The sequence below is a fragment of the Pelophylax lessonae genome (genome assembly GCF_965119305.1).
Source record: "Pelophylax lessonae genome assembly, chromosome: 3".
NCBI classification, from domain to species: Eukaryota; Metazoa; Chordata; class Amphibia; order Anura; family Ranidae; genus Pelophylax; species Pelophylax lessonae.
The window spans coordinates 626,177,605-626,197,940 of record NC_138770.1 but is presented as its reverse complement, the minus strand read 5'-3'; the positions used below and the strand labels follow the sequence as shown (position 1 = coordinate 626,197,940).

At 46.3% G+C, this 20,336-nt stretch overlaps 1 protein-coding gene across 2 annotated transcripts in view; it reads left to right on the top strand.

The window, feature by feature from the left end:
• Window positions 1-16,355, top strand: part of RCOR3 (REST corepressor 3) — a 113,835-nt gene extending 97,480 nt beyond the window's left edge. For both annotated transcript variants that reach the window (XM_082249766.1, XM_082249767.1), the window contains 2 exons: window positions 8,018-8,259; window positions 15,422-16,355. In XM_082249766.1, the coding sequence (XP_082105892.1) occupies window positions 8,018-8,259; window positions 15,422-15,766 (587 nt within the window). In that variant the 3' untranslated portion in view covers window positions 15,767-16,355. The remainder of the gene's footprint in view (window positions 1-8,017; window positions 8,260-15,421) is intronic.
• Window positions 16,356-20,336: the final 3,981 nt, after the last annotated feature.

The following is a 20,336-nucleotide window of genomic DNA, read 5'->3' as shown; positions in this document are numbered from 1 at the left end:
TTGGCATCTGCGGATGCTTCTTTTGGCTGCAAGGTTTTGCAGACTGCTGTTGAGAGGACCTGATCCTCTTCGAGGGTGTATTGTTTTTTTCAGGTGGGCTCCAGTTGTTTTGGTTGAGCTCCTGTTGACTGGTTGGCTAATGTTTAGCCTTGGAAATTATTTTGCTTTTCCCACCCCTGGTTTTTAACACTGCTTTGGGACTTTCTAATGGTTAAGAAGATCTGAAGCTGTGTCCGTCATTGAACGAAAGAGAAAATGGGATTTTTGACTTGCCGTGAAATACATTTCTCTGATGTTCATTGATGGACACAGCACCCACCCCTCTGTGGAGTTGTAATTCTTCTGACACTGCTTGTAACTAAACTGAGTGCCTACAGCAGAGAGAGGCAGTATACCCCCTTGGACTGCCCATGGGCGTAGCCAGACTTTTTTTTTTCTGCCTAGTGTCCTACTCCTGTGGGGGGCAATATAACCCAATGGTTATGAATATCTTAAGCTGTGTCCGTCAATAAACATCAGAGAAAAGGATTTTACTGTAAATCTCTCCTCTCGTTCATTGACGGGACACAGCTCTTATCTTCTTAACCATTGGGTTATACTGCCCCCTACAGGAGTAGGACACTAGGCAGGAAAAGGCTTGACTACGCCTATGGGGCAGTCCTAGGGGGTATACTCCCACTCCCAGCTATAGGCACTCGCCTAGTCAGGAGTAAGGACCTAGTTCCTTGCTGGAATCTATGGTCCTGGCAATTTTTTCCTTTTAAATGGAACTTTGTTATTTTGTTCCTGTGATAATCTACAAGCAACTGCTAGAGTGGGCGACGGATTGATAATCTAGATTCAGAGGGGTCCCCCCAGTCTGGCCAGCGAGTGCGCGCAGGCCTCAATTCCGTGCTAGATCAGCCGTGGCATAGCCCCACTGGACGGGAGCTGGCCTGCTAATTAAAGGTTTCTCGGGCGCATACGACCTGGCCTCGGCCTGAGTCGCAGCATTCCTCCTCGCCGAGAGCCCCCCATTCCGATGGAGTGGTGGTCTATCCGGAGCAGTGCCCACCCTGTTCCTGGTATTGTAAGTAGCTGTCCCCTCTCTTCCCTTTGAGGGTTTTGGGGTGGACCCGGGCCCCTCCTTGGGACGATGGGACCCTCGAGTTCCCCTCCTTCCCCCCAGCCCCTCTAAAATTTCAGTGGTCACTGTGGGTTATCCCCCCCCCCCCCTCCCCGGGTGAGGTTATGAGCTGGCTTTTGACACAGGCTCTTAAGGGGGACTTGGATTTGCTGCTGACCAGATTTTTCCTGGTGCACAACCGCACAACAGGGGGTTTAGCAGGGTTCCTCGCCACCCTGGGTGTTGGTGACTAGGGCAGGAATGCCCTCTGGGCTCCCTGATGCAGTTGTTGGGCTGGGGGAGGGGATGCTTTAGCATCTGCAGGTCCGCGCCTCATGCGGCCAGTTTCTGCCAAAAATGTAGGCCGCGGCTTACTGGTCGGGAGCTATGTGGGGCAGCCCCAATGGGGGTGGCTGAAGCCACTACCCTCCGTTTGCGCATTTGCCCTCCCCTCCACTGGGGCTTGCGCCCAAGCGGCTGGGCGTCCACAAAAATGTAGGCGGTGGCTTGCAGCCCATTAGGCCGAGTCAGGCACCTCTGTTGGGGGCGGCCCCAATAAGGTTAACTGAAGCCCCTGCTCTTTCTTTTGGCCATCTGCCTGGCTGGGATCCGTGCACTTACGGCTGGGCCTCCACAAAAATTTAGGCCGCGGCTTGTGGCCTCCTGGGTCAGGCTGCCAGCTTGGTGCCTCCCTTGGAAGGGGTGGCGCTGTAGGGGCGGTTTTATTTTTTGATGGCAGCCATGCTGCCATTATTGTGGAGGGCACCTGCCCATTTTTAGCGCTGCAGGACCATCAGGTTACCCTGCCTCCGCGTCCTTTTAAGGGGGCGATTTCCTATTATGCGGGCCTCTATGGAGGGGCTCGGAGGGCGACCCCCTTGTTTTTTTTGTGGGATCCAGTAGGTGTCCCTCCCCTGATTGTTATGTTTTCCGGGTAAGCTTAGTATATAGTGCCCCCTGCCCTCCCCTGCCTCATCTGTCTCATCAGATCCTGAATCTGTTTTCGGCCCGCCAGGGACGCGAGTCACCCTACTGGGTCTGCGTCAACGCACCCTGAGTGCTCAGATAGTGAGGATGATTCCTCTGCGCCTCTAGCATGCATAAAAAGGCGCTGGTGGATTCACTGATTGATTATGTCAGTTCATGAAACCTTTAAAATAGAAGATGCAGCTGATGCTGCGTCAGAGGCGCCGGTCCCTTTTGGCACCCACAGGCTCTCCAAATCAGTGAGGGTGTTCCCCTTTTCTGCTTACTTTGACAACATTGTCACAAAATAGTGGAGTTGTCCAAAATGTACTCTTGTAAGGATTTCCTGCTTAAAAAGTGGACGGTCCACCTGTAGTAGACTAACAGTTTCCAGGTTAAATAAAGCTACCTTAATTCCGTTTGAGGAGTCCCTGGCCTTTAAAGATCCTGCTGATAGGAGGGCAGAGGATCTGGCCTGCCATATGTTCACTGTGGCTGATTCGGCGCTTAGGACGGTACTTTGCCCTGTATTATTTCCCTGGTGTCGCAAATTCTGACCGAGTGGGCTAAATTTTTTATGCTGGGACCTGAAGGGGAAACCACTTCCCCAGCCTTTTTCGGAGCTAGCGGATCAGTTGGTCCAGGTGCTACAGTTTATCTGTGAAGCCTTTTTGGATGCGCCTCTTTTGATTCTAGGCTGTCTGTATCAGCAGTGGTCCTTTGGCGTATTATCTGGCTGAAATGCTGGTCTGAGGACAAGACTTCTAAGAAGGCCTTATCTGATCTCCCCACTGTAGGGGATCGTCTGTTTGGAGCTTCCTTGGATGACCTCATTAAGGATCTCACAGGGGGGAAGAGTACTCTTTTTGCGCAGGCTACCAAGGGCAATGAGCCCCGTCGTAGACGTGGGCCATTCTTCTCGGCTCATAAGAGGCCTTTACGTCCCTCAGGGTCTCAAGACAAGGGATCAAAGCCTTTTTAGGCCTCCCCCGGAGGTTCCAAGAGGACCTGGTCTGGCAAGCCACAAGTAGGCTCTTCCAGACCTGTGGACAAGGCTTCCTCTGCATGAAGGGGCGTCCTCACTCGTGAGGGGGCATGTTTGCTGGTTTCTGGATCTATTGACCTCCCTGGTACAGGTCAAGTGGGTCCATGAAGTCATTCGGTCCGACTACAAGATCGAGTTTCGGTCTTCTCCTCTAAAAAGGTTCTTCCCTTTCAACCTGCAATTATCCCCAGATCCATTACGGGGTCTCTTTTAGGGCAGTGCAAGACTTGTTTCTTCAGGGGCGATTGTTCTGGTTCCGACTTCGGAAAGGTTTTTAGAGGTTTTACTCAAACCTCTTTACAGTTCCCAGGAAGAAAGGCAAGGTACATCCAATTCTAGACCTCAAGGCGCTACACTGCTTTGTACGGATACAGATGTTCCGAATAGAGTCCATTCGCATGGAAGTGGCGTCCCTACATCAGGGGGATTTTCTCGCTTCTATCGACATCAAGGACGCCTACCTTCACATTCCAATATGTGCCGGTCACCAGCGCTTCCTCCGCTTTGTCGTGGGCGAGGAGCATTATCAGTTTGTGGCGCTACCCTCAGCCAGAGTGTTTCTTCTTCTGGAAAAATTCCAGACATTGAAGGAGGCAATTCAGCTTCTGTTGTCAAGCAGATGGTCATCCTTCCGGGCATGCATGTGGGTGCTGGGCTACCTTTTGAGGCAGTTCCGTTTGCACAGTTCCACATGAGATCTCAAAAAGAGATTCTGGTGAAATGGGAAAAGAATCCACGGTCTCTAGAGGTGGTTTTGTTCTCCGGCACCTCGAATGGAAAATCCTTTCTCCCCCTGTACTGGACGGTTATCACCACGAATGCCAGGGAAGCGTTCTCGGCACAGATTGTGCTCAGGGGTCTGGACTCTAGAAGGGTCCAGACTGCTGATTAATGTACTGGAACTCAGAGCGATCAGACTTTGTCTGGATCATTGGACAATTTTTCCTCAGGGGTGTCCGGTACGGATTCAATCGGACAATGACACGGCCGTGGTCTATGTCAATCACCAAGGGGGCACAAGAAGTGTCCTGGCAGCTCGGGAAGTTGCCGACATTCTAAGGTGGGCAGACCAATTTGTTCCAGCCCTCTCTGCTGTACACATTTCAAGAAAGGTACAGAGGTTTGTGGCACGGTCTCTGGATCCTCTGGCTGACACCACAGATGCATTCTAGTGGCTCCAGACTGGCCTCGCCGGTCTTGGTACACCGAACTGGTAAAGCTGGTGAGCCGATGCTCCTTGGAGACTTCCTCTCAGGGAAAGTCTGTTGTCCCAAGGGCCAATCTTCCATCCTGCTTTACCGTTGCTGGCTGTAACGGCTTGGCTGTTGAAAGCCAGGGGCTGAAGGATAGAGGTTTGTCTGAATCGGTGATTCCTACGCTGTTAAAAGGCTAGAAAATCTACCTCTAGGAAGATCTACCATCATACATGGAAGACGATTGCATGGTAGGAGCCTCTTGGGGTTCCTTTTCCTCCGAGGGGTTGAGCAGCGCCTGGCCTTGGGTACCATTAAGGGCCAGGTTTCGGCTTTGGTGGTTTTCTTTCAACGTCCATTGGCCACACATTCTTTGGTGCGTACCTATATCCAGGGAGTTCGACACTTGGCTCCTCCAGTGCCGTCTCCATTGCAGCCATGGGACCTCAATTTGGTTGTCAGTTCTCTAGAAACCTCCCTTCGAAAATATTAGGGAGGTTCCCCTGCTTACGTTGTCCCAGAAGGTGGCCTTTTTTGGTGGCTATTACTTCTGCGTGCAGGGTGTTGGAGCTGGTGGCGTTGTCTTGTTGTTCACCTTACCTGGTGGTTCACAGAGATAAGGTGGTTCTTCGTCCCTGTCAGTCGTTCCTTCCAAAGGTCGTCTCTGATTTCCATTTGAATGAAGACATTGTGTTGCCTTTCCTATGTCCCAGGCCTAAACATCCTAAGGAAATTGCCTGGATGTGGTTCGGGCAGTCGGTGTACCTGGCAGCTATGGAGTCTTTTAGGAAGTCCGACTCACTATTTGTACTCACGGATGGACCTCGGAAAGGGTTGGCCGCTTCTGCTGCAACCATTTCCAGATGGATCAGACAGACGGTGATTTAGGCTTATTCCATTAGGGGTCAGGTTCCTCCTTTAACTGTTTGGGTGCACTCTACTCGGGCACTTAGTGCCTCCTGGGCCTTCTGTCATCAGGCGTCAGTGCTGCAGGTTTGCAAGACGGCCACCTGGTTGTCTGTGCACACTTTCACAAAGTTTTATAAGGTGGATGTGTTGGCATCTGCAGATGCTTCTTTTGGCCGCAAGGTTTTGCAGGCTGCTGTTTAGAGGACCTGGTCCTCTTTGAAGGTGTATTGTTTTTTTCAGGTGAGCTCCAGTTGTTTATGGTTGAGCTCCATGTTACCTGGTTGGCTACGGTTTAGCCTTGGGAATTTTTTTCTTGCTGTTCCCACCCTCTGTTTGACACTGCTTTGGGACATCCCAATGGTTAAGAAGATAAAGAGCTGTGTCAATGAACGAAAGAGAAAATGGGATTTTTGACTTACCGTAAAATCCATTTCTGTTCATTGACAGACACAGCACCCACCCCTCTGTGGAGTTGACTTTCTACTGACACTGCTTGTAACAAAACTGAGTGCCTATAGCTGAGAGTGGGAGTATAAACCCTGGAACTGCCCCATAAGCATAGTCAAGCTTTTTCCTGCCTAGTGTCCTACTCCTGTAGGGGACAGCATAACCCAATGGTCAAGAAGATAAGGAGCTGTGTCCGTCAATGAACATCAGAGAAATGGATTTTATGGCAAGTCAGAAATGTCAGAAATCCCATTGCACTACTTTAACTGGTAATTACACAAACTAAATTTATATCATTTTTTTCACATATATAATGCTTTCTGGAAAATTTTGAGAAAAAAAAAAAAATGTTTTACTTTTTGCTATAAAACATATCCAATAAAAAAAAAATTAAATTACATTTCTTCATAAATTTAGGCCAAAATGTTTTTTGTTACATCTTTGTTTAAAAAAAAAATCCCAATAAGTGTATATTGATTGGTTTGTTTGAAAGTTATAGCATCTACAAACTATGGTGTGTATATATATACTGGAATTTTTTTTTTTTTTTTACTAGTAATGGCAGTAATCAGCGACCTATAGTGGGATTGTGATAGTGCGGTGGACAATCTCACACTAACTAACACTTTATAGGAACTGACTAACCCACTGACATTACCAGTGACACTAATACAGTGATCAGTACTAAGACTATACCCTGTCACTGTACTAATGATACTGGCTGGAAAGGGGTTAAGGGTTAACATCTTGGTAATCAAGGGCATAACTGTGTGCCTAAATAAGTTTTAATGTGTGTAGTATGTGTTGCTTTTGACTACAGATCCTTTTTTTCAGGGAAAAGAAATACAGTAAAGCAATCATCCCCTCTGTTCAGAGCCCTGAGCTGTTTGTCAACACAGGGCTCTGGGCTGTGATCCGACACAGCTGATCAGCAGGTCTCTGCCATGAATCATTGGCCGAGATCTGCTTATAAACTTCCGCTGTGTCAAATCACAGGGGAGTAGGTGGCCAGGGGCTTGTTCGCCCCAACCCAGAAACTGCTTTCCGACGTACAGATACGTTATTTTGCCTGTACGCGCTGCCCTGCTGCAGTAAATGTACCACGGCAGGTCCGGAAGTGGTTAAGAGAGAGGTCAGCAATTTGATGAAGTGACTTCAAGTGGCTTGTTTTTTTTTTTCTATTCACAATATCCTGTTAAATGTTGCTGATATAACAGGTTCTCTTTAATTCCACCTGGCAGTTTGCTGGCTTTACATTTTCTTTATTAAATGGGGCCCAGCCACAATAAAGTCACATAGTACAGAGAACATTGCATGTAGACTACTCATGTTGTCCAATTTTCAGTAACTGAGAATGGGTTTATTGGGAGCTACTTTCTAATTGTTTTTTAGTGATTACTGCCCATCATCTTTGTTTGCACTGTGTTGTTAAAAAGTTAGGCCTCCCAAAGCCAATATTTCAGTTATGGTTGGATGTTAGTGGTCTAAGTCACCTGTTTGCTTATATTTTTTGAGGCCTCCAAGATCAGCTGTCCCCATCAGAGTTTCCAACTCTGCCCATCTCCAGCTGTAAGAACCCCCTTGCAGCAGCCTTTGCTAAGCTAAGAACCTCAAAGTTTCCAAGAGATAGGAGTCACTGGGTGGTCCAGCCTACTATAATCTGCCCAAAACTGAAGTAATGGTTTTGAGTCGGCCAGTCCTTTAACATGGCTTTGTCATTAGGAAATAAAAAATGGAGCAAAGCACCACCTGCCATAAAAGACTTTATACTCCTCTGTCCTGTCACCATTTCTCTTATCTTTACTGTAAGATATGGTCACCTGAAATATCTTTACATCCAACACTACAAGGAGTATCGGATGCCTATGTCCCCCAAAACACCACTTCGGTTCCTTCCATGTACCCTTACATCACATCTGTGTCCTGTAATGGTGTAGGAGCCAGCAGACGGAACAACAGTGGGGGGACCAGACATCCATCACACCATGTTGGATGTGAAGAAGCAATTGCTCTGCAAGAGCGAAGATCTGAGGAAAGGGCTATATATATATATATATATATATATATATATATATATATAGCAGGTAGGTATAAAACTGCTTTTATGGCACGTGAGGCCTTCCTATATTTTTTGAAACCACAGTCTTGTTAAATAATGGCCGAAATGTACCTGTGTATATTTATTTTGTAAAGGCAACAAGTGTCCTAAAAAGAACAAATAAGAACGATCCCTATCGTGTTGCCACAAGATGTTTAGAAACCAAAATTTCAAACCATGCACGATTTGTTGACATACATACAGCACTCGAATGAGCCTGCCGTCTTTGGTGAATGTTGTACTTTGCCTTCCAGGTGTCCGCAAATATGGTAAAGATTTTCAAGCTATTGCAGATGTAATTGGCAACAAGACAGTGGGTCAAGTGAAGAACTTCTTTGTAAACTACAGGCGTCGGTTTAACTTAGAGGAGGTATTGCAGGAATGGGAAGCAGAACAAGGAACCCAGGCCTCTAATGGTGATGCCTCTGCTTTAGGGGATGACACAAAAAACACTTCTCATGTACCATCAGGAAAGAGCACTGATGAAGAGGATGAGGTGTGTTTGTGTACCCATAGCTCAGACATGTCATTTTTTTTTTCTTTTTTGTAGTTATTAATGATAAATAGGTAGTATTCAGCAGTGTAAAATGCTAATCTGTAATTGTCTACACTTGAATATTATGTTTATGTGTGCTTTTTATATAAATATATGAATAGTATGATCTTTTTTGTTCAAGAGTTTTTTTATTAGATGAGACTATACATTGCTATGTAATGCATATAACCATGTTTGTTTGTTTTTTTTTTTGTTTTTGTTTGTTTTTAGTTTATAAACTTGCCACACATAGAGGGACTCTGAGAAGATGAAGCTGAGGTATAGGCCAAATTTTTAACGTTTTGGAGCACTAAGATGCTGAAAAACATCTTATCCCCAATGTGGTCTTCCATACATAATCATATAGGGGAGCCTGGGAATAAGCATGACACTGACAACGCTAAGACAGGATTAGGCGTTTATGAGTAGTGTTAGCACCTCAGAACAGAAAGCAAGAAAAAGGGCAAAGTATTAGCTCAACGGGTATTTTTTTGCAATTTTAAAACCCATACAACCAAAAGCTTATACTACTATGTTCAACAGACCAAAAGGCAACAAATAAATGCATCTCTCCAATGGGGACATTACAGAGAAAGCCTGGTAAAAGTGGCGACAATTCTGCATTCTGTACAAAGCTAGAAAAAGTTTTGGCCAGAATTAAGAAGAATGTCAAGACTGCTGTACTCCCAAAAGATCCATTTTATTGTACATTAGACCTAAAATCCAAAGCGGGACAAGACAGTGGCTTGACCCTTAAAACAGCACAGGCGGTCCCCGGGTTACAAACATACAACGACTCCTACTTACAAACTGAGGGAGACAACTGGTAGTGAGAGGAAATCTACCCCTAGGAAGGGAAATTCACTCCTGTAAGAGTTCTCATGAGAAAAAGGTGCCTTCACTGAAGCTTTATCACCAATCATTGTTTCCACAACAATCCATCATTTTCTAAATCCAATTGTCACATGGAAAGAAAGTGAGGTGAAATCTTCTGAACAGGGGCACAGACAGCAAAACAAACGTTACAAGTGTAGTAACCCTTCCCTATGCTATCCAAAAAAACGTAAAATAAATGTTTCTCTTTCGTTCATTGATGGACACAGCTCCAGAATCTTCTTGACCATTGGGTTATGCTGCCCTCTACAGGAGTAAGTCACTAGGCAGGAAAAAGCTTTACCGCGCCTATGGGGCAGTCCCAGGAGGTATACTCCCACTTCCTGCTATAGGTAGTCAGTTTTTTTCTGCCTAGTCAAGAGTAAGGACCTAGTTCCATGATTTTTTAAACTGATTTTTTTCCTCTTTTATTATTTTCTGTTCCTGCGAGAACTACAATCAACTTCAGCAAGCTCGTGCAGGCCTCAGCTCTGCGCTAGGTCTGCCGCAACATAGCCCCACTGGACCGGGGCTGGCTTGCAAGTTAAACATCTCACGAGGACGCATAGGACCTGGTCGCGGCCTGAGTCGCAGCGTTTCTCCTGGCCGACAGCACCCTCATTCCGGTGGAGAGGTGATCTGTCCGGAGCGGGTTCCCACTCGGTTCCACAGTATGGTAAGTGGTTGCCCCCCCCTCTTCCCCTTGAGGGTTTTGGGGTGGACGTGGGCCCCTTCCTGGGAGAGTGGGACCTCCAAGTTCCCCTCCTTCTCCCCAGCCCCTGTAGGGTCACCGTGGGTCTTCCGTACCGCCTCACCGCCCCTCCCTATGGAGGTTGTTAGCTGGCTTTTGCCATGTGCTCTGAAAGGGGTTTTCTTTGGGGCTGCTGCTGACCAGGTTACAACAGGGTCCCTCGTCACCCTGGGGGTGACCTGGGCCAGGGGGTTCTAAGGGCTCCCGGCTGTTGTGTTGGGCTGGGGGAGCGGATGGATTCACATCCACGAGTTCACGCTGCATGCGGCCAAAAATTTTGCGAGGCCCAAGTGAGGGTGGCTGGAGCCACCACCCTCCGTTTGGGTGTCCGCCTTCTCCCCCGTTGTTCCTGGGCGGTCGGCTTCGCGGGCTTCGCTCTGAAATTTAGGCCGGGGCTTGCGGCCTACTGGGCCGCAGATTGTGGCTGAGTGGGTGCCCCCGGGAGGGGGGGTGGCCCCCAGTGAGTGTCCTGTAGTCGCCCACCTCCCCTCGGATGGAATCTGTGCAGCTGGGCCTCCACCTAAATTAAGCCATGGCTTGCGGCCTACTAAGCCATGTGGCCAGCCCTGTGGGAGTGGTCACCTTTGTGTAATGACAGCATAACACCATTTTGCGTTGGACACCCCCCCTTTTAGCGCTGCAGACCCTCTGGGTACCTTTCCTGCGCGTCCTCGTTGCGACAGGTGGCCCCCTTTAAGGGGGCCATTTATTTTCATGAGGGTAGGAGACCCCTTTTTTTTGTTTTTTTCATGGGGTCCAGAAGGTGGTCCATTCGTGGGCCCTGGCTGTTTTGTTTTTATGCAACAATCCTGATTGTTATGTTTCAGGGTAAACTTAGTATGTAGCGACCCTCCTGGGTCTGCGTCCACGCACTTTGAGTGCTCTGATAGTGAGATTGATTCCTCTTCTACTGCAGCCACGCATGCAACGGCACTGGTAGATGCACTGATTGTATTAGTGCTGGCAACTTTAAAAATTAGAGGATGCAGCTGCTGCTTCGTCGGAGGTGCCGGTCCCTTTTGGTCCCCGCAGCTCCCCAAAGAGGCAAAGGTGTCCTCTTTTTCTGCCTACTGTACAAAATTGTCGCGAGTCAGTGACCTAAACGCATGATGTCGGTGCCTAAGCAGGTCGGTGTTTACCATTAGCATCGGTGTCCCAGACTTAAACGGAGTGGGCAAAGCTTTTGTGCCAGGATCTGAAGGGGGAACAGCTTCCACCTGCCCTTGCGAGCTGGCAGACCAGTTGGCCGGGGGGTTGCAGTTTTGTCTATGGATGCGACTCCTATGGTTTCTAGCCTGTCTGTGACAGCAGTGGTCCTTCAGTGCAAGATATGACTGAAATGCTGGTCTGCAGTCCAGTCTTCCAAGACAGCTTTATCTGTTCTCCCCTTTTTGGGGGATTGCCTGTTTGGATCTTGGATGACATCCTTAAGGGTCTTACGGGGGGGGGGGAGAGTACTCTTCTTCCACAGGCTGCCAGAGGCGAGGAGTCTCATCACGGAAAGCGGGTATGCAGACCTCTTCTGCCTGAAGGAGCACCCTCACCCGGGTCTGAGGTGAGGGGACGTCTTTGCTTCTTTCCGGACCCATGGACCTTGCTGATTTAAGACAGGTGGGTCCACGAGCTGATCCAGTCCAGCTACAAGATCGGGTTTCGATCTTATCCTCCAGTGAGGTTCTTTCCTTCCAATCTGCGTTTGTCCCCAGACCGCCTGCGGGGTCTCTTGGGGGCGGCGCAAGTCTTTCTGCTACAAGGCGTGATTTTTCCGGTTCCAAAATCTGAACGCTTTCAAGGTTTCTAGTCAAACCTACTTACAGTTCCCAGGAAGGAAGGCAAGATTCGTCCAATCCTGGACCTGAAGGCTTTGAACCGCTTGTGCGGGTACAGTAGTGGCATCCCCACATCAAGGACATTTACCTTCATATTCTATTATATGTTAGTCATCAGCGTTTCCCCCGCTTGCCGTGGGTGAGGAGCATGCTCAATTCATGCATTATTCTTTGCTTGCCTCAGCTCAGCTCCTCAGGTATTCACAAAAGTATTGGCCCGGTGTTGGCATTGTAACGTCAGCGGGGGATTACCTGTACTGTCTTCTTCTGCGAACAGAGTCTCAGACTGCTCTAAAGGACAACCTGGTCATTACTGTGCGATCTCTCTCTGTAGGAGTTTGGTTGGAAATTGAACTTCCAAAAGTCTGCTTTGGTTCCGTCCACCAAGTTGGACTATCTGGGTCTGACTCTGGATCAGCTTCAGCCAGGGTGTTTTTTTCCAGGGGAACAAATACTCCAAAGCTGCAGGATGCGACTCATCTCCTTTTGTTCATCAGTTGGTCTTCTTTCTGCATTTGTGTTCGGGCGCTGTGCCTGATGGTGTCTACCTTCAAGTCGGTTATGTTTACACAGTTCGACTCAAGCCTCTGCAAAGGGAGATTCTTGCCAAGTGGGACAAGGAGCTACAGTCTCTAGATAATCCTTCCTTCTCCTGTACTGGACAGTGGTCCCTGCGGTTGCCAGCCTGCCTTTTTGGGCACGGATGTGCTCAAGGGGTCTGGACTCTGGGGGAGTCAAGACTACCGATCAATATACTGAAACTTCGGGTGATAGGATTTGTTTGGCTCGTTGGACAGATCGCCTTCAGGAGTGCCAGGTAAGGATCTATCGGACAATGCCACGGCCGTGGTGTATGTCTATCACCAGTGGGGCACAAGAAGTGTTGTCCTGGCGGCTCGGGAGGTAGTCGGTAACAGCTATGTTTTGGGTAGGAAACTCCAGAGGTGGACCTGTTGGCCTTTCGTCTCAACAGTAATGTACAGAGAATTGTGGCAAGGTCTCGGGATCCTCTGGCCGACGTCAGACGCACTGGTGTCTCCTTGGGGGCCAGTATTTTCTAATATACGCCTTTCCCCACTAAAACTTCTGCCGAGTCTCCTGTGACGGATCAAGGCAGAAAGGATTTGGTCATCCTAGTGGCTCCAGGCTGGCCTCGCCGGTCTTGGTACGCTGATCGCCGATGCCCCTTGGAGACTTCCTCTTAGAGAAGATTTATTGGCCCAGGGGCCAATCTTCCATCCTGCTTTGCAGTCGCTGGCTTTAATGGCTTGGCTGTTGAAGGCGAGGTGTTGCAGGATAGGGGGTTGTCTGAATTGGTGATTCCCACGTTGTAAAAGACAAAATCTACCTCTAGGAAGGTTTTACCATCGCGCTGGAAGGCGCACATTGCGTGGTGTGAGTCTCTTGTGGTTCATCCCCTCTCCAGTTCGGTGGCTCCGATTTTGGCATTCCTCCAACGAGGTGTTGAGCAGCGCCTGGCCTTGGGTACTGTCAAGGGCCAGGTTTTCGTCCTTGGTGGTCTTCTTTTGCCGTCCTTTGGCTACACATTCTTTGGTTCACACCCTCATTCAGGGGGTTCACCACTTGGCTCCCCAGTACGGTCTCCGTTGCCTCCGTGGGATCTCAATTTGGGGCTGTTGATTCTCCAGTACCAGCCTTTCTAAAATGTTTGCGAGCTTCCTCTGCTTACATTGTCCCTGAAGGTAGCCTTCTTGGTGGCTATTACTTTGGCACGCAGGGTGTCGAAGCTGGCGATGTTGTCTTGTCGTTCCCCTTACCTGGTGGTTCATAGAGATAAAGTGGTGCTGCACCCTTGTAAGTCATTCTTTCCTAAGGTTGTTTCTGGTTTCCATCTGAATAAAGACATTGTGTTGCCTTCCCTGTGTTCTAAGCCTGGACATCTTAAGGAGATTGCCTTGCACTCTCTGGATGTTTTTCGGGCGATCAGGGTGTACTTTGCGGCAACCGAGTCCTTTAGGAAATCAGCCTTACTATTTGTCTTTACAGATGGACTTCGCAAATGGTTGGTCGCGTCTGCCGTGACCATTTCCAGATGGACAACAGGGGCGGTGGTGCAGGCCTATTCCATCAAGGGTTAGGTTCCTCCATTCCCTGTTAGGGCGCTTTCTACGCGGGCGCTTAGTGCCTTTTGGGCCCTCCGCCATCAGGCGTCAGTGGTGCAGGTTGGCAAAGCGGCCACCTGGTCGTTTGTGCACACTTTCACAACATTTTATACAATAGATGTGCTGGCATCTGCAGATACTGCTTTTGGCCGCAACGTTTTGCAGGCCTCTGTTTGAGAGAATTAGTCCTCTTTGAGGGTGTATGTTTTTTTCTGATGAGCTCCAGTTGTTCCTGGTTGAGCTCCATGTTACCTGGTTGGCTAGGTTTAGCCTTTTGGAAACTTTTTTTCTGCTGTGTCTTTTTTCGCACCCCTTGACACAGCTTTGGGATGTCCCAATGGTCAAGAAGATTCTGGAGCTGTGTCCATCACTAAATAGAAAATTGGATTTTTGTCTTACTGTAAAATTCTTTTCTCTGATGTTCATTGACGGACAAAGCACCCACCCCTCTATTGAGTTGGGTTATTTTTATTCTGACACTGCTTGCAACTAAACTGAATGCCTACAGCAGGAAATGGGAGTATACCGCCTGGGACTGCCCTATAGGCGTGGTAAACATTTTTCCTGCCTAGTGTCCTATTCCTGTAAGGGGCAACATAACCCAATGGTCAAGAAGATTCTGTAGCTGTGTCCGTCAATGAACATCAGACAAAAGGATTTTACGGTAAGACATAAATCCAATTGTTGGGCTGGAGTTACTTAAAAAATGTACCTGTTCTGACTTGCAAACAAATTTAACTTAAGAACAAACCTACAGACGCTATCTTCTTTGTAACTCGGGAACCGCCTATAGTGGCATAAGCAGAAAATCTGGATGGCAGTAGCTATGGCTTACTTAAGCGGAACTTTACTCAAAAGGGGAAGTTCTGCTTGTTTGCATCCCCTCCCCTCTGCCACATTTGGCACTTTTTGGGGGGGAAGTGGGCACCTGGTTTTGGTCAGATGTGCCACGGCAATCGGAGCCGTATGTCCGCCCCCTCCCCCTTTAGTCTTCTGGGACACCTCACAGGTCCCAGAAGACTACAGGACCATTCACAAGGCACAGTAGGAAACTGGCTGTGAAGCCACAAGGCTTCACTTCCTGTTTCTCTTGAGGTACTGGCGCCTGCACCCAAAGCCGATTGAAGAATCGCATTGGGTAAGGGCATTGCTGGATCTGTGGACAGGTAAGCGCCCTTATATTAAAAGTCAGCAGCTACAGTATTTGTAGCTGCTGACTTATATTTTTTTTGGGGGGGGGGCCTGGAGCTTCTCTTTAGATTACTCTAGCTCCAAAAGCCTCTAGATGTCCCACCATAGCCAAGGAAAGTATTGGGTACAGCTTTTCATTTTTAAAAAATGTGCACAATGAATTAGTTGTTTCAAAGGGAGGATGGTTTTCAGTTTCTCTGTGTTATACATTCTAAAGGCAAGATCTGTTACTCTGAGTCATCTTCTCTGTGTTCCCCTAGGTTTTTTGTGAAAAGGATTTTACGATGAGTACAGAATCCTTTTATTAAAAGATTTAACTTTATAAATGGATTTTTTTCTTTTTTGTTTGGTCTTAGGTACAGAACAGCCAGACAGTTCCTCCAACCAGCCAGTCACCTCCAGAACAGTCCTCTGCCCCAACACCAGCAGCTTCTGCATCAGCCTTGAACCAGCCTCCACCTCTTCTTCGGCCCTCACTACCAGCTGCCCCAGCCCTACATCGACAACCTCCACCTCTACAGCAGCAGGCTCGCTTTGTCCAGCCAAGGCCCACCCTCAACCAGCCACCTCCTCCTCTAATCCGGCCTGCTAGCTCCTTGCCCCCTCGTCTGAACCCAAGGCCAGTCGTGACCACAAGCTCTGGTCCACAGCCTCCTTCCCTTATCGGGATTCAAACTGAACCACAGAAGACAATGCATTGATTTTATGCAGATAGGTTCTCAGCTTAAAAAGGTGAACTTTTTAATAAGCTATTTTTGAGGGAGAAGAGTCAGTTTTGGAGCCCCTGTCCAAAGTCTGACAAATCCTTCTACCACTTCTAACAAAGATCGTGACGTTTCAGATGTTAAGGATTTTTGTACCATACACTAAACTGATACAGAATGTAATGTAGCCTTTTTTTATATACATAGAGTCAGATGTAAACCTCTTATACACCAAAGTGTGTGTGTGTTTTTTTTCCTAGATTCATCTGTTACTTGTTATTATATGTTCTATATATTTGTGCACTTATTGGCTGACCATATTATGCAATAATTCCCAAATGAACTTGTGAATGGTTAAGTGATGTGCAATGTGAAGATTTATAAAACATATCTGATTGTGCTAACCAGTGTTAAAGTGAACCATGCACACAGAGCACAGATGACCGTGTTGTCTCTAACCCAACATTAAAGTGAACTTGTCATCTATAGATATTTGAGGTATCCTTCAAGTCACGGCAGAAGAGAGATGTTTTAATTGCCCATGGGCCTCTGTTTTTCATCCAGCCATAACTGTCATCCACCAAGTCATATTACTGTCTTAGATGGCCTTGTGATATGGTGTACTGAGAGCACCAGTTCCTGAGAACTGCGAAAGTGGAGGCCAAGTTTTGTCACGTTGGCTATGGGAGGCTGCACTGTACCTTGCAGAGATGAAGACTGCATATAATCATGTAAGATGTAGTCACAGTAGTATGCAGGAACACACATGTAAAAAGCATCCGGCTAGGATAAATTACCTAAATCTCAGATTAAAGAAAAAATCAGGGCCTTTGCAAGTTAAGAATTATTGCAGTATTTCATGGATTGCATTAACAGTTCACTAATTCATTTTACTCATTGTATTGGTGTATTGGATTGCTTCTCAGCCAGTGTTCATGGAGTGTGGTCTCCATTAAGAGTTCCAAAGGCACAAGGAAAGTAATGTTGATTGTTTTTAGTAAATTGAAAAGTTGAATATTGACCCCCCCCCCCCCCCCCAAAAAAAAAAACACACAACTGCTTTGTCTATCATGCAAATCAGAATTACACTTCAAAGATCAGAAGACAAATGCTGCCCTAAGCAACTCATTTCTGTTATTAGAGTGAATTAAATTGACTTTAGAGTTGCTAAGCCACTGACAGAGATAGGTTTTTATAGAGTGTAGTGCGCACCTAAAGTTGGAACTTAACGAGGAGCTCCAGCCTAAAACAAATTTAAACTTTAGCAGCTACGAATACTTTACTGTAGCTGCTGACTTTTAATATATGGGCACTTACCTGTCCAGGGATCCAGCTCTGTCCTCACCCAAGCCGATTCCTCAATTGGCTTGCAGTCCAGGTATCAGCATCTCAACTAAGGCAGACCAGCAGTGAAGCCTTGCAGCTTCACAGCTGGCTTCTCACTTGTGCATGCGCTTTGTAAATGGTTCTGCAGTCTTCTGGGAACTGTAATGTGTCCCAGCAGGCTGTGTGGGATAGAGGGGGATCCTGAACTTCCTCTATCTGACCGGAAGTGGGAGCGGGGTACCTGTCAAAACTGGGTACCCGCTCCCCTATCTGTTTTTTATTTCCTCTACTGTAATAGTATGCTCTGCTATTCATTCAGCAATTTATACCAGCCAATCAGCAGTCATTACTCTTGAATTCTTTAAAAAGATGATCAGTTATTTCTAATTGGCTGATATTAGTTGCTGCATGTTTTGTTTTTTGCTCTGCTTTTTTTATGAGGCTGAAGACACCCCTGTTCTTCCCTTTAAATGGACAATTTTTGCTCTCATAAACTGGTTGGTTAAGTGTCTGTTGTTCATGGGTCCATTTCAGTAAGTGTTGTTTTTTCTTTATTTGTTCTACTTAATATGTTACTTTTAACATTACAGTGAAGTATAGTTTTCTTATCATGTTCGTGTCCTTGTCAATTTGTGTCATCAGTATTTCACTCCATCAATAGCTTAAAACTGAAAAAAATGTATATATTTAGTATTCTATTTATTCATTGCACACACTATTGGGATTATTCAGTAAGACAATTGTGGTTGCTTCTCGCAACAGCTGACAAATGAATGCAGTGATCAGAGTGGAAGGTTCCATCACTTTTTCTACACTGAAAATTTTAATCTAGATTCTCCACTATTATTTAGATTTTCCATCTATCGCTTGGAAGCACTTCTGATTTCCCTCTAGTGGGGATCATTGTATTTGTCCATGTGTTTTATTTTATTTAATTTTTTTTAACCTGTTATATTTTTCCTTTACAGTTTTCTGTGTGATATCAGTGCTAGTGATGGCATAACAGTTCTGTCGATATTGGGTATCTGCAGCATAGTGCAACCAATAACTGTTAGATGTAGGGTACAAGAATTGTAGAGTTGTATTTGATCTAACGACACTATTGTGGTGTTTTTGGCAGCAGTAGAATTGCAGAGAAATGTCATACCTTATGATCTTAAATGTTCCCGTCCCCCTGTGCCTAAGATTGGTGATGATCTGTTTGGTCCAGTAGCACAGTCCCACAGTGCCTGCACCTACAGAGGTCAGTGAGGGATTATTTTAAATCGTATTAGTGACTTAGAAAAATGATGTGAATATTTAAATGGCTACAGTTCCACTTTAAGACAACTGTCACTGTACTAAACATTCTGAAATATGCTGATCCTAAGTGAAAACTTCCCTCTCCACTGTCCAGGTTGCTATTAAGAAATCATCCTCTGAAGTATCTTTTGAAACGGATTCTTCCGGGAGTGTTAACCTGCTGTGTCTCCCGCAGCTCTCAGTGGTTTCCCCCATCGACCTAGTGTCAATCTGCTGTTTCCCCCACAGCTCCCAGTGGTTCCTCCCACCAACCTAGTGTGTTCTGTAGTGATGTAGGGGTCCACTGGAAGAATTACTGAGTGCCGGAGGTGGGGGGACACAGCAAATTGCCAGTTCGGAGGAGCATTTCACCACAAGGGAGGTAGATTCAGCAGCAGGAGAGGTATGCAAATGCATACATGCGAACGGGGCTAGCTTATTCCAGGTTTGGTAAAGTGACAGACACTTAAATATTCAGATTAAGGGTTTTTTTTTTTTTTAAGGGGGTTAATTTTTGGGATGTTAAATTAGCTAATGCCAAACCTTTTATACCCAGAACAAACTTTTAAATCGTATTTTGCCAAAAATGGGTGTGAAGTCTAAAAAAAACCCTTTAATTTAAATTGGCCTTACGGTTCACAGTGGAGTTGCGATAAATGGTGTTTTTGTTGAAGTGCACATCAGCTGTCATTTGTATGATATACCCATGGCCTAGGTAGAAGAAATGATCATGCTAGACTTGTCATGCTATTGTTTATTTATTTGCTGTATTTGTCTTAGTGTAATTATGATGAAAACTGTTTTGTGTCTTCTGTACGTGACCGTCCAGTATAAATTGATAAAATTGTCAATGGTGTTTCTGGTTTACTCAAAACTATGTGTAAAATTGATGACTTCTGTCTCCCTTTCTGAAAAGGGATACTGTTTTTTTTTTTTTTTTTAAATAAATTATTTATTGTTTGTTAAATCTTCTGAATCACATTCTCCATGAACTTGTGTGTTTTTTTTGTTAAGTAAAGTGTCCGTCTACCCAGAAGTGATATTTCCATTACAGATACAGTATGGTTGGTTGTATTTCTTGCTGGCTTCTTATTTCTGATTGGGCCTTGAACAGCGAGATCTTCCTGCAATTTCTCATCTATCTTGGGGTTTGACTCCTCTTGACTCTGGATCTTCCCACTTACATTCACCAAAATATTAAAATAGATGTGGACCCTAAGTGGATAGCATTAAAGGAGTTGTAAAGTCAGAAGATTTTTTACCTTAATGCATTCTTTGCATTAAGATAAAAAACCTCCTGGGTGTAGCAGCCTCCACAGCACCCCGTTATACTTACCTGAGGTCCTTCTCTGTCCAACGATGTCCACGAGTCCCTCGGCCGTCGGTGACTCTCCCTCCTGATTGGCTGGACACAGCCGCAGGGTCATTGGCTCCCGCGACTGTCAAAGTCATTTAGCCAATCGGGAGAGAGGGGGGGCGGGACCCAAAAGCAGTTCCATGTCTGAATGGACACACGGAGCTGCAGCTCAGCTAGGAAGCCCTCATAGCAAGACTTTACAATCACTTTGTTTTCTAAAGCATCCAGTAACAGGTGAAATGAGGTTGCTTTTCTTTTCCAATAATAATTAACCTTTTTCCATCCTTTATTACATTTCAGTACCGCTGGTCTCCTCCAGCTTCTTTGTAGCTTCATCCTGTCTGTATACATGTGCTCCAATGGCAGCAGTACAGTATATTAATGCTCATGGTGGGCTTCCTGGTGAACATGCCGTCATAATGAGTGCTGGCAGGGCTATGTATAGTTTCTACTGGAAGCACATGTGATAGGGTGACAACAAAGGAACACAATTGGGAGACGGGACAGAACATTGTTACCTTTAACAAAAAGTGCCTAAACATGGACACTCATGTTAGGATCACCAAATATTATTTTAACCACCTTAATACTGGGCACTTTCAC